Genomic DNA, 14,332 nt, shown 5'->3' with positions numbered 1-14,332 from the left:
CTGTAAAATATGAAGAGTTTAAAATGGAGACTTGCACTCATCTGACAGGAGCCCAGCAGTGATGAGGCCTCATGGGTTTATGGGTTAGAGCAGAAGCCAGTCACACCAGCGGTTGGATATAATCCAGCGGTGAGAGAACAGAAATCCTGCCCAAAATCACAAAGAACACCTACAACACGCAGTGCACAGTGCACTCCCTGCACAAGGGCTTTCTGTGCCCGCCCCCCCCACCCCCAAACCCCATCACCCCAACCTTTAAAGCAATCAGCCAAAGTTTCATCAGACAAATGACGCAAAGCCCTGCTTGAATTTGTCCCGGAATAAATAAGTTTTGGATGAAAGGATCAGCCTTAGGGAACCGTGATCAAAGATTATCCTTTTACAGCCCCATCAGTGACCAGATGCAGCCCAAAAAATAAATTAAAATATGCACCCACGACCTCCGAATCAGGAGGCAAACGTCACAGTGCCCCATAATAAAACCCCGCTATTTCCTGTTCGGCTGTGCAATCACACAACCTGCACTGAATTACAGCAGTTTAAGGTCTGGGAGAGCAGGCCAGTGTAGTGCTTCATACTATTACTGCTCTGACCCCCCCCCCCCCCCAATTTCACTGCTTAAATTATGCTTACAAAGACCTACACGAATGAACACTAATCCATTTACACTGAAGCAGGAAATGCGTTTGCTTAGCCAAAACTGGTCATTCCACAGGATCAAGGTAAGGGGAGGTATCCTGCATCCTCACAGGGAAGATATCCATATGGTGAATCCCTGAGAATCCAAGATAAATGTAAGCATGCTACTGCATCTTTTAACTCAGTTTTGGTTTACAGAAATATACTAGACTGGATGAGAGATAAAAGCATTGACATTTCTGCAGGTTTCAGTAAATCACACCCTTTCCACACCATTTCCTTTGTGTGCACCACGGTTAGTCTTCCACCTGAAAGGCGGCACTCTGGATCAAACAGAGAAAGGTTCTGCTGTGCTCAGACAATTGAGCACTTCCACCCTCTGAGCCTTCAGCAAGCCTCAGTATCCACAGTGATTCAGCACTCAGTCAACCCAAATAATGTACCACATGACATCAAGCTGCAAATGCGCCACACACACAGGCACGCGCGCGCACACACACACTTACAGATGTGCCAGAGAGGGAAAGAAAGTGAGAGGGGTGAGCTCGCAAAGCCCAATCCACACGCTGTCTTTGTTACTTGGATACGGAAAATGGAAACCATACCGAAATAACACACTACAAAGATATTACCAGACACGATGGCGATTTCCATTTTTAGATTGTGTAAGTTTTCTAAAAAAATAAATACACAGCTGTGAAATACATAAATATGTCTGTGCGGCATTTTCTGCTAAATCTCTTCAGTGGAGTGAAATGCAGCACAGATGCATGCTGGGCCATTATTAGGGCTGGGACTCCTCCATTACACACCGCTGGGCTTCAGCCACCTTATTATCTAAGCTGCAGTTTACTGCACAACTAATCCCCCTTTATTTACTATCTTTTTCTTATAATACAAGCGCAGGTGCAGCAATAATCACACAAACCCTCACTCATTTTGGGGTGATAATGAGAACAGGAGGGAAGGAGAGATCAACAGAAGAAGCGGAAACGTGCTTTCTACTGAAGGACAGAATCAGCCAGCCTTCCCCACACCCCTCCGTGCACCACTGCTGATGCTCACTCAGTCAGGCATGGGGCTGAGTTCACTCCTCAGACAGGGGGCAGCACTGAAATGGGGGCTGTGCACTGGGGGGGGGCGGCTGAGGGTGAGACTGAGACTGAAGAAACAGGATATGACTATATGGTGTTTTGCAATAGTAATGATTCATACGTGCGTGTGTTCATGTGGAGGAGCGTAACTGGCTCTGGTGCCACGGCTCAGTCAACCACAGGACCGGCGAACGAGCAGAGTCAGCAGGACACCGGAGGGATGCATCACCCCAAACGGCAGAGTCACCCACCCACCCCCCCCCCCCGAGAGGGACAGGAACGGGCATTATTTACCGGGGCACTAAAATTCAGAGCGATGCAGACACCGCCAGCCACTTCAGAAAGACGCAGATGATTCACGTCCTGATCAGCGTCGCTGCAGCTGTGACTCCCCCCCAGCCGGCTCCAAACAGCCGCTTTCTGTCTGGGTCCTCTGCTGGAGTAATCTTTGTTTAAATAAATTAATAAATAAATAAAATAAATAAAAACAGCTGCCCCTCCCAACTTCTAACAGCTGAGTTTACAACAACATAAATAATTCTGGGCTGTTGAGTAAGGAGGCAATCTCAAAGCAGCAGCCCTTTATCTAGGCCTCCATCGCAGCTACGAAGGACTACCGTGTTCATCTAGGCCTCCATCGCAGCTACGAAGGACTACCGTGCGCATTCAGGCTACACTGGGGGCGACGTAGCTCAGGAGGTAAGACCGATTGTCTGGTAGTCGGAGGGTTGCCGGTTCAAACCCCGCCCTGGGCATGTTGAAGTGTCCTTGAGCAAGACACCTAACTCCTAACCCCTAACTGCTCTGGCGAATGAGAGGCATCCATTGTAAAGCGCTTTGGATAAAAGCGCTATATAAATGCAGTCCATTTACCATTTACCATTTACACTGGCTGGAATCACAGACCAGCGAAGCACAGGAGCGCACTTTCCAAGTCTATGAGAACTCCAGTTACACAGCCTGCAGTTAAAATTACACACACAAACGAGCAACTGCGCTCTCTCAAAGACGGAGGAGTGCCCATTATGGCTCCCATTGAGGCGCTGAGTGGCATTCCTACTGCATAGATCAGAAACACGCACGCTGCATAATTCAGATCCCTGAGGAAACCGAAGAGGAGAGCTGTTCAGGAATAACAGTTGAGCTGTGGAAGATCTTCACTTTCATATCAATGGCAGAAGGTAAGTCCGCTGAGGCCCTTGTGCCAGTCCTCTCACCACCCCAGCACTGCAGGGTTTTATTAGCTATGCGAGGAGGACAGTGCTGGGAACACTGCTCTCTGAAACCAGGATATCCTGGGGATTCGCTGGATTCTGCTTATCAGCAGACGGACACCATCAAACATGAACCGTCTCGGCCCAAACCTGGGCCCACGGGGTCAGGGTTTGAACCCTGCTCCCTCTCCATCAGCACACATCCCCACTCAGCTGACACCTTGCAGCCAATAACTCAGCCCCACCGTTATCACATGACATACCCGACAGCCAATTACAGTCCAAACAGCTCCATGTGTGCCCCTTGCCCCCACACAGTGGCGAACGCATGCTTTCAAACTTAGCGCACTCGATCCGGTATGTACAGAATCAATCAGCATAAACAAGAGCCACCCCTTGCTGGCTATGGAAAGCCAATTTTATAAGGAAACCTTGTTCACATTAACAAAAACTACATTGTGATCCTTCCAACAGCTCTTAATCCAATGAAGATTAAAATCTGAAACAATGCAACTAAAAATTAAACTCTTATTGCTGCATTAAAATACCCCACAAAATAAAAGATCAATTCTACATTATCCCAATCATTCCCAAACCTGTATAATACAACTCAGGTTAAATGTGACATATACACACACACGCTCATGCACACATGCATACTAATATCTACCAAAAATAATTAAACTCTAAAGGTTTATTTAATCTCAAACATAAATGTGAGATCTCACACACACACACACACATATATATAAATAGTAACGTTATAGAGCAATGCTTGCAAACGTCCTTAAATTTAAATGTTCTGTTAACTTTAAACAAGCAGCTTAAAAAAGCTAAAATTCTGTATGCATCGGACCCTGGAGGGTGGAGGGGGGACACGTTTACCTCCTGCCCCCCCGGTGTAGACTAATTAGGGACCTGACACGGGGGCAGAATGAGACTGTGGTGTTTGTTTTGCGCGGGCCCGCTGGTCACGGCTGTCCCAGGACCATGACTGCACCAGCTCCCAGACCCGCGCTGGACAAAAGGGCCTGAAGAGCAAGCGCCTCAATGGGCACAAAGGGTCTGCCAGACCCGCACGCTGCACTGCGTGGGAGTGTGTGTGTGTGTGTGTGAGATTGTGTGAGTGTGAGTATGTGTGTGTGTGTGTGTGTGTGTGTGTGTGTGTGCGTGCGTGTGCGTGTGCGTGAGAGAGAGAGTGTGTGTGTGTGTGTGTGTGTGTGTGAGAGAGAGAGAGAGTGTGAGAGAGAGAGAGTGTGTGTGTGAGTGTGTGTGTCCCTGTAGCATTTTTTAGGAAGCAGGGGTGAAAACCACACAAGCTCCCCTCCACGGCCACAGCAAGGCTTAACCATTAATCTGGGGGCAAGACCCCCCCCACCCCCCCCCAGTTATCAGTTCTGACCCCTTTGTCAATCTGCGGACAATTACACAAAGCCAGACCCCAAAGTCTCTAAAGACAGACAAATCCACAACTAATCAGTCTAAAGCTTCACTGGGATATCCTCGTCTTCATTGTTCCGCAGAAGAAACAAACTCATAAATACTGTACACCATGAGACCACTGTCCTTCACTACAGACCATAATCAACTTGCCACTCATGGGGAAAGCCCAAAACGCTCATCCAAAATCTCTAAAAGACTAACATCCGTGAAAACAAAGACGTGATTACTGCAGTGAGATCTTTAAAGAACTGCATATACTCCAGGGCTCATTTCATTACGAGCAGCTACATACACTGGACACGTCCGCTGGGGACCGTCTCAAAACTACAGCATCAAATGAAGCCTGCTCTTGACAGACAGGCCCCACAGATGAGCAGCTGAACAGAGGGATTTAAGTGCAGTAAGTGAGACAGAATCAATGCTCTGGAACACTCAGTCATGCCGCATGGGAGCAGAACACTTCAAAGGGGGGGGGGGGGGGGGGAAACAACAAATCTGACAGTGCTTTTAGACGTTGAGATCGACAACTTTGTCTATTTTGTCAATAAACTTCCCATCAGCTCTATGACCATTGAGCTCATCTTTACCTACTGACATGGGGCTGGCCAGCAGAAGATGGGCTCTCCTCCATATCCTCCTGAGGTTTCTTCCCATTGGGAAGCATGTCAGATTTTTCCAACCGATGGGGAGCTCAACTCCCTTGAAAAAATTTTCGGAGATCAGGCTCAGTCCTGCCCAATTTTTCCTTTTCCTGTTTTTCAGTAAAGTTTCGGGTCATAAAGTCATTCAGTCATTGAAGATTTTCCATTCTCTGCGCTGTATTCAAGTGTACTTTTGAAACACATTCTCCTTTTCATGACTTCCTGCTGGATGTTGAAATGTGCGAGCACACAAACACAAGGTTTCATTGTCCATCGGACATAAAATGCAAAAAACCCTGCGAAACGTTGATTGAGCGGTATGAGAGCAGTTTACTGATTACAAATCATCAGACAAATCGTTCATGTGAAAATCTGAGGCTCAAGCATCAGTGTCACGTTGAATAATTGCTTCATCACCGATTTTCAGTTCCAACACGCACTACGCAAACAGTCCAACGGACTTAAAAGGGAAGATCGGCAAAGCGAAAAGAAAACAGCAATTTCACTGATTAATGTTTAATTTCGGACAACCGAGTTCCACACACAGCTGCGTAAACCAGGGCACTCCCCCACATCAGATGAAAGCATAATGCAGCAACTGCAATTAGCTTTTTTTCCCCCTTTTCTTTTCCCGTGAAGCACTGTCTGCCAAAATTTGGCCTGGCTGGGGATGTCCATCGCTCACTGACCGCTGCTCCAACACAGAAACGCACTTAGAGAAGAGTTGCAATGAGCCACTCATGGATCACTCTCTCCTCAGCACAACTCCTACCGCAAGCTCTACTCACAGTGCCCATACACGCACGCAAGGGCCGCACCACAACATGACTTATTCTGTTTTAACAAGTGCATAGGCACAGACAACACACATGCGTCAGAGCCAGCAGGGCTACTTGTGAAAGTATGCAGGCTCACAGCTCTCCACAGTAAGCCACAATTTACACAATACGGGGGCAGTGAGGGCCGGGCTGACTGGTTAAATGTCGGAGCTTAAAAAACAGCACGAGGGCAGAAGGATTCAAAATGTATTAGCCTGCTTCCCTTTCTTTAGAGAGTTTAACCCTTTGAAGAGTATGTTTTTAAAAATAAATTCTACATCAATGTTCTAGAACTCCACTGCTTTCAGTTACCAGCAGCGATTGTGACATCAGCATTAGAATGTTCAGTTAAGAACACACTGATCACATGGGTGATCTTAAAGGGACAGTGCGTGCTGTCAAAGGAAATGTCTGAGGCCTGATGAGATGTAAAACCCCAGACCTGGAGCGGTGCACGCAGGTTCCTGCGGATTCCCTTTAATCAGCCGCTAGTTAGGACTCGGAAAGAGGGTGTGTGCACTGGGCTGTCCAGCCAATCAATGGCTCAAGGTTAATCACTTACATGCTGAAAAAGCAGCAGACACTGCAGCCTTCCAGGACTGGAGCTGAACAGCCCTGGCATTGGACAACATTCAGCACAGAAACGGAGAACACAGAGGCAATCCTTATCCTTTCAGAAACCAACTCAAAGGTATAATCCCTGAGCACAGCACAGAAGGGCTTACCACCATTAAGATGACAGGATCATAATGCACAAAGACAGTGCCACCAGTAACAGACAGTCCATAAAATGACATATTTATCACCGGCTTACACTAAGTGCTGATGAGTTCTTCACACAAATGCTGGAATTGTGCAAAATGAAAAAGACCCTGCTTAGTATGACAAAGAGTCCTTGCGTTTGGGCATGAACACACACACAGAAACTAGGAATATGATTGGACACCCATGGGCACCACTCATGTAACCGCACACTCACAGCGGAGCTTCTCCGGGAGAGAAAGGGGCGGAGCCAATCTGCACTCGCACCGGCCCACTCGAGCGTGTCGCTGGCTGTTAATCCCATTAATGCGAGAGGCATGGGGAGCAGGGGCTGCTCACACACAGACACACCAGCTAACGCTAACTATCCACATCAAAGCCCCTCCCGCTGGTCCCCACGGTTACCCTACCGTTAACAAGCAGACTGCACCATCCCTCGTTTGGCTTTAGCACTGGGCTATGTAGCCATTGGCTGTGAGCGTGTGACGGATGACATCATCGACTCTGTTGGCTGCTTACACCCAATGTTCCAGACTTGTGCAAGTCACTCTGGGTAGGAGAGCGAAATGTAAACACAAGCAGCACTCACACACAACAGCTGGAAGCAGCTTTGCTTTTGTGCATCTTACACAACCACGTTCAGACCAAACATTAAACAATCTGGAAGCCAAGGCCCGATGCTGTGCTGAAATAGCATGCTAACAGCTAGGCTGGAGGGCACTGAAAACACACCGCAAGCGCCCAAACGCTCAGATGAGAAGACTAGCAAACCAGCTTCTCACTGCCAGACATATGCTAACGCTAGCTTAGCTGCACGCGCTGTGAACAGCACACCAGCAGTACAGACATACGGCTAAAGCTAGCTTAGCCGCGCACGCTGTGAACAGCACCCCAGCAGCACCGCGCGGGCTTCCCGCCAGCACCAGTGTGTGGCTGCCAGACGGTAAAGCCGGCTTTGAAATGCTGGCGGCCGAGCGGCTTGCTGGCCTAATGGGGTCCAAGGGCTTCCTCATTTACAGCACCTCCCACAGAAAGTCATGTTATAATGAGCTGTCAATCACCGAGTTGTTTGAACCAATCAAATTTATCGTTTTCCCTCTCCAAAGCAAAACACAACAAGGACTGGTTCAGACCAATGACTGAGAGCATATGGTAGCCCCGCCCATTTTTGGCTTCAGAAAGAAAAACCTCCCAGCAGGACTTCACATACGGTAGTACTGACTCATGAACAGCTCTGAGCCACAACTGTTCTGTATCACACAGCTAACAATACAACACAACACTACAGCATAAGAGCGTGACAAGAGCCTGAAACCTGAGAGAATGAACAGCTATTCCCCGTAACACCTGTCATCCAAGACAGACTCAGTCATTGCAGCACAACGCTCAGAGAAATTGGTTCAAAATTTTATTTTCAAACAATACAACATTATATTATAGGTCCTACTACATACGATTAATGAGGAGTCAATATATTGTTCCAATAGACTATGAAAATGAAGTCAAAAAATAGGTAAATAGGTAATGGGGGGGCTGAAGATTTTGAGAACACTGCACGGCGTCTGAAACGATTTCCCATGATCCCGCTGACTGCGAGACCAGAAATGCCTGGACTGGCTGCGTGGGTTTGCGGGGAGACGGCTGCAGCTGCAGGGCACCCTGGAACATCTCATTAGCGGTATTTTTAGCAACAAACACGCCTGTGGCATCGCGGTTCTGCCAAAAATACAACAATCTGGGCGGTTTTCATCTCATAACATAAGCAACGGGGACGAGACGGGACAGGGGAAGACATCCATCACCCAAGACAGCGTGGCGGAGCTGCGAGCATCTCACACACACGCACACACACACGCACACACACACACACACACACACACACACACACACACGTGACGAGCTTGGAAAGGTCAGTGCGTGAGAGAGGAGAGGAACTGAACGTTACTAAACCACATAAATAAATCTGTTCTGTCTTACGGGTGGAGCGGCGGCTCGCCTCGCTCCCGAACGAAACCGCAGAGCCTGGCGGAGGAAGACCGAGCGACTTTGATTACGCAGAGAGACAGGAACTCAGCGCAGCAGAGACAGGAACTCAGCGCAGCGACTCAAGAGGAATTCATTAGCACCACCATTCAATAATCCCTGTCATTAATCACACTGTCAGGCAGTACAGTAACAGCGCAGGAGCAGCTGTGTGTAAAACCCTGACAGCCAAGCGCACATCCACTTTAAATACCACCCGAGAGAAATGGAAAAATACTGCAATATACTGCCAATAGGCTGACTTATGAAATAAAATTATATAATTATAAAATCATATATAAAATATGCAAAATTTTACAGTGACGCATTTTTAAACTATATATTGGAATATCTGAATATTTCCTAATACTTTGGATATTTGCTGCCAACTTTTGAAAAACTGCAATATATTTTGTGATCCAAATATATTTTTATGCATTAGCAGTACATTCCACATCTGTGAGGATAGCAGTCCAATGGATTCCCGATGCATGTAACGCTGAATTTATACCCACAGGGCAAATCTGCATTCCCAGTTTTCATGGGAAATGCGCGTTTGTAATTGTGACGCAAGTAATGAATATCTTTTAACGCAGCAACAAAAAAATACATAGTCGATAGTGGAACAAACAATCAGATATTTTGAAAGCATTCCTCATTCAGAACTTATGGACACAATTTAAAGTGAAAGCAGCCCCTGCCCCCCACCCCCACCATTTGATTAATGACAGAACCTGATCTACCAACTGAGGTTCAACAACGTCTAACAAACACATAGAACAAAGACTTCTGAAAAACTATTTTTCATTTCTTTAAAAAAAAAGAAATAAATTTGCCAAACCTCAAAGAACGGATTACATCACAAGTTGGCAAAATATAGGAGTACTGTTCCATATCATGTACATTTCTGCATTCCATCAAGAACAGGCTGAAGGCTTTCACAGATGGACCTGTGGAAAATTCACAGTCCAAGGTGCTGTTCGCACTTGTATGCAAAACAGCTGACAAATCACATTTCTGTTTATTCAATACAGCGCAGTCATCCGTTTACACTTGATTTCTAATGCGCAGCATACCCGAGTCTGCATTAGGCTGAGAACGCACTTCTCATTCAATTCCATGTTTCATCAGACGTCAAGGCCAGCCCTGCAGAAGGGGTAGACTCCGGAATGCTTATTATGGGATGTTATCTTTCAGCAGGCAGACAGTAGTAACAGAATTCCCGCCCCAAGGTACCTTCAAAAGCAATTCAAATCGGATTAGGAAAAATCCAATCCAACTCGGACGTCTTTGCGTTTAAACAAAAGCCATCAGATGATACATGCATCGGAAATTGTAACAAATTAATCATATGGATACATCTTAAAAGACAACTGCAAACGAGTCCCAGTTTAGATTTTAAACAGATGAATCCTTTGCCTTCCATTAGTTTATCTGGATAAGAGAGGACTGAGATGAGGCCTGTTAACATGACTGCAGGGGAACATTTGACATTTACTGCACTCCTCATAAACAGGAGCGAATAAAACACTGTTTGGTACGCGAGGGAGAGACCTACAACAGCATCCAATAATGCATCCTAACCCTAACCCTAACCCTACAACAGCATCCAATAGCCTCCTACTTTAGAGACTGACCCACTTCAGATTAAAAAGGCAGGGTCTTGTAGGGAGACTGAGACAGAGTGACACTGAGAAGGCCAGAGAGAACACCCAAATTCACACACGCATACATGCATCCACATATACAGACATGCACACACGCATGCATATTTCTACTCTGAGGTCACAAACAGCGGCAATGTAACTCAAACAAATTATAACATTTAAAAAATAATATGGCTCCTCCCAAAAACATTAATCTATAAATGTGCTTTCCTTGGTTGGAGAAAGTGAGAAAAGTATCACAAAAGCCTTTGGACAGGTCACAGATTTAAACAGGTAATTATCATTTACTGACATTATTCACTGATCTTTGGGCCAAACTCTGGGCGTAGCACATCAATAAGACATGAAAGCCATGATGAGTCATTCTCCTCAGTGTATGTAAAAGATCCCTGTGCAATAATGAGAAAGCTATTATGTCCAGAACTCCTGCCATCATAATCATAAAGCAGTTAAGAAACTGATTATACCTCCTGTGGAATGCGCTGAGCAATTCAATAATAATGATAACAATAATAACAATATACGAGAAGCACTTAGTTCTTTTTATATATTTAGTTCAAGACGTTCCCCAGGTGAAAGATCTAAGCAACGACGGAAAAACAGAATAACAAAAATGTAACAAAGCTGTTTAAATAATGCAGTGTGTTAAGCAAGTGAAGTGTAACACAGGACTTCAGCAAATGCAGATGACACACATTTAAGACGAGGGATTTACAGTAAACTGATGGTCACAGGTAAATAGACAGGTAGTTGTCCAGCGACAGGTGAGACGCAGTGGAGAAAACCTTTGCCCTTTATAAAAACACATGGGACACCTGTAATAGTGTCCTTCTCAGACAGATTCTGCACATGCTGCGTATCACAGGGAAAACTGCAATACAATACAAAGACTATAACTGTGAGGCCAAAAGATCTCAGCAGGGTTATCATCCACAGCCATACTGTACTAATATGACAACGGCTGCTCATTCAAGAGCGTCCAGCAGGCAAAGCTCGCTCACATCACACACACACTGCTCCACACCACACGCTCTGCACCCACAGCGGAATCTTCCCTCTCCTCGCCGTCACCGTGGATACGCACTTCAGCGAAACAATCAAGGAAGTACAAAGCCATTCACTTTGAAATATATTTTTTTTAAAACAGCCACTAGAAAAAAATCTGACCTATGAAAACCAAGCAGCATTATTTTTTTGATTCATGAGGTTCTCTGTATTCGGGGGTAATTAAAGTGCAAATGCAATGGCACATTTCCTCTTCTGATTCGACGGCTGGAATCCGCAGGCAAACTGAACCCTAAATTCAAGACTACATTGTCAGGTGCGGTCTGGCAGTACTGCCGCTGCTGGCTGTTCTCCACAGACTGACAGGACCGTTTTTCCCCCGCTTTTAATCATTAGACAGATTAAGTCAGAATATACCACAGAGTAAAATATCCAGTGTAAAATGAACTCTGACACGACGCTGTTCCATTGCGTAATACGCTCTTCTACTGAGCCCACACTCTTTGTTGCACCAGCATTAAGATTTTGGCACTTAATCTTTCCCGCAGAATTATTGGCTAGTGCCTTTTGTGTTCCAAAAACCTGGGGTCTTGCTCGTCTTGAAAGGCCTTTCACTATGGCTCCATTTGCGCACCAGCTCACTACACTAGCGCAATTCTTCACACGTGCAGAAAGGGGGTCACGGAAAGGTTGCGGTTAAAAGTAAAGCAAGAAAGCCGCACGAGCCCGACCGACATGCCGCGCGCCCCACCGGCCACATTCCACACCGCGGCACACAGTACGAGACAATACCGGGGAGATATTAACGCATTCCTTTTGGGATTTATTCATCATTATCATAGGAATGAAAGTTCAAATGCAACTACTGTATACTGTAGCAAGTGAAATTACTCACCGCTGATGGATAAAGTTCAGATTCTATACATGCACGAGTGTTGTTTAATATATTAAGGGGTTTCTTGATAATGATAAATCAGACTGGCTACGTAAATGGGAAAGAAAACCATTTCAAAGTAGATGTAATTAGGCGCTTTTCATGTTTTAGAGCTGGGGTTCCAGAAAGGGCCAGTGTGGGTGCACACACCTGATTCTACTAATCAATCACTAGAGTCGTTGCTAAGCACCTTGATTAGTAGAATCAGGATCAGGTGAGTGCACCCAGGCTGGCTCTTTCTGGAACCCCAGCTCTAAAACATGAAAAGCACTTCATTAAGAAAAATTAACAGCTTGTTAAAATTCTGGGATTGCTGTTGAGGTTAGAATGAAAACCAGCATACACAGGGGTCCCCCAGGACCGAGTTTGAGAACCACTGTGCTAAATAAGAGGTGACTTGTGAATTGTGCCAACATTAGCCCATCTTGTTTTAAATTCACCTGACATTTTTATTATCTCCGATAAAACAACTGAATTCTAACAATAAGAATATTACCTGTTACAAAACGAAACACGAAATAACAAATTTCGACAAACAAACCTTTGGTAAATTACACAAATAGAGCAGAGCCAGCTAACCCATTAAAACTCAATTACTTTCTAGCAACTGTTTATATGAACCAGTTGGCTGTTATTATTATTATTATTACACATTACTTATGTAAACTCGTGTCCTACGCGTACAACTTCCCCGAATTCAATTAAAAGCCTTTTGGATTCATAATGGAAACTCAAGGGAGAGACATCCACTTGCCGGACAGTTGCTTCCAAACGGAGCTTGAGGTCCAAGGTGATTTTGTAGCGAATACGTTCAGCAAGGCGTACAGCAATTTCAGCGAGTCTCACCGATAGCCCAGAAGAAAATAGCCAAAAGGCTTTGAGAACGTTTCACTGAGCAAATGATTGACACCTGAAACACTGGAGTTCAATTAGCAACTTCCCCTCTAATCAAGTGATCAAGATCTGACTCAATTGGAACAAAGACCGATCGTGGGTGTCCAGACAACAATCATAATTGAACTGTGAATTATTGCCAGCCTTCCTTAAAGGAGCCAAATCCTTTCTATGTATAAAAATCATACACGTTTTAAGAAATATTTTTCGCCTCACACTCGCCGGTCATTTTAAACAAAAAAACGTTTCACCATGTGTATATAATGAGCCATCGAAAGACCACTAAACAAAACACAGAGATGTTAAGATAAGCTCGCAGTTGCTGCCGTTATGTCACTTAATGCTTCAATTCACGATGGACTTACCGTTAGTATTTCAAATATCCCTTTTAAAAATTAATATCACGATCAACGCAATACAGGCTGCCGCGCGAGGTCGTCCAAATAAGTAGAATGCATTGGGTAACGGAATTTGTGCTCCCCTGGGGAATTCAATGACAACAACGAATCACACTTTCATTAGAGAAAAGTGAAATTATACTGAGGATCGGAAGGACTGAATCGTTTCGCTCCGTACCTGTCATCGTAGCAGAAATCGGCACCCAGAGTATTGAGATAGAGTACCAAAGCAACTGCGCTGCACACCAACTCCTCAATCATTTCTCATAAAAGAAAAACAAATAAAGGATGAAAATAAAACGAGGGAGAAAAATCTTTTTTCTCTCCCTCTCAGTCTGTCTCAGGATTCTTTCCCCTTTGTCAGTGTGTCTCCGCTAAAACCAGACATCCCAGCTCCCATCCTTGCAAAGTGTTCAAAGTGGATAATCCAAGCATCGGATCTAACCCATCGCTACGTCGTAGCGGTCGTCGCTGCTTCGGATAGACCGTATACAACATTTACATTATAGCAGACAATATTTGGAAGGATTAACTGTTCGAGTGTCGGATTCGTGAACCTTCAGTGCGTATTATGCCGAGCGCTGATCCGCGTGTGGCAAAACGTCTCCATGCGCCTGCGCAGAGCTCCTCCCTCCTGCGTTGCTGAATCTCAAATAGGTCCGTTACATTTCTAATTCTTACTGTATTTCTGAGAGACAATAGCGCAGTTCTGTCCACGACATTTACTGCACTTATGAAGATAAATGCCCATACAGATTAAAGGAACAGACAGGAACTTAATGGGGCCTATATTCAAAGCGA

The 14,332-nt window shown here is 45.3% G+C and overlaps 1 protein-coding gene across 2 annotated transcripts in view; it reads right to left on the bottom strand.

The window, feature by feature from the left end:
* The window catches only part of LOC118219125 (protein O-mannosyl-transferase TMTC2-like), a 45,627-nt gene extending 31,497 nt beyond the window's left edge, over nucleotides 1–14,130 (bottom strand). Inside the window, exon 1 of one of the 2 annotated variants that reach the window (XM_035402040.1) lies at nucleotides 13,710–14,130. In XM_035402040.1, coding sequence (XP_035257931.1) covers nucleotides 13,710–13,792 — 83 coding nt within the window. In that variant the 5' untranslated portion in view covers nucleotides 13,793–14,130. Of the gene's footprint in view, nucleotides 1–4,977; nucleotides 5,035–13,709 lie in introns of those variants that run through there. The other variant, XM_035402041.1, reaches the window with a different exon arrangement.
* Between the last annotated feature and the right edge of the window lie 202 nt (nucleotides 14,131–14,332).

Source organism: Anguilla anguilla, chromosome 19 (genome assembly GCF_013347855.1).
Source record: "Anguilla anguilla isolate fAngAng1 chromosome 19, fAngAng1.pri, whole genome shotgun sequence".
In the NCBI taxonomy this organism is placed as follows: Eukaryota; Metazoa; Chordata; class Actinopteri; order Anguilliformes; family Anguillidae; genus Anguilla; species Anguilla anguilla.
This window is presented reverse-complemented; position numbering and strand designations above follow the sequence as displayed.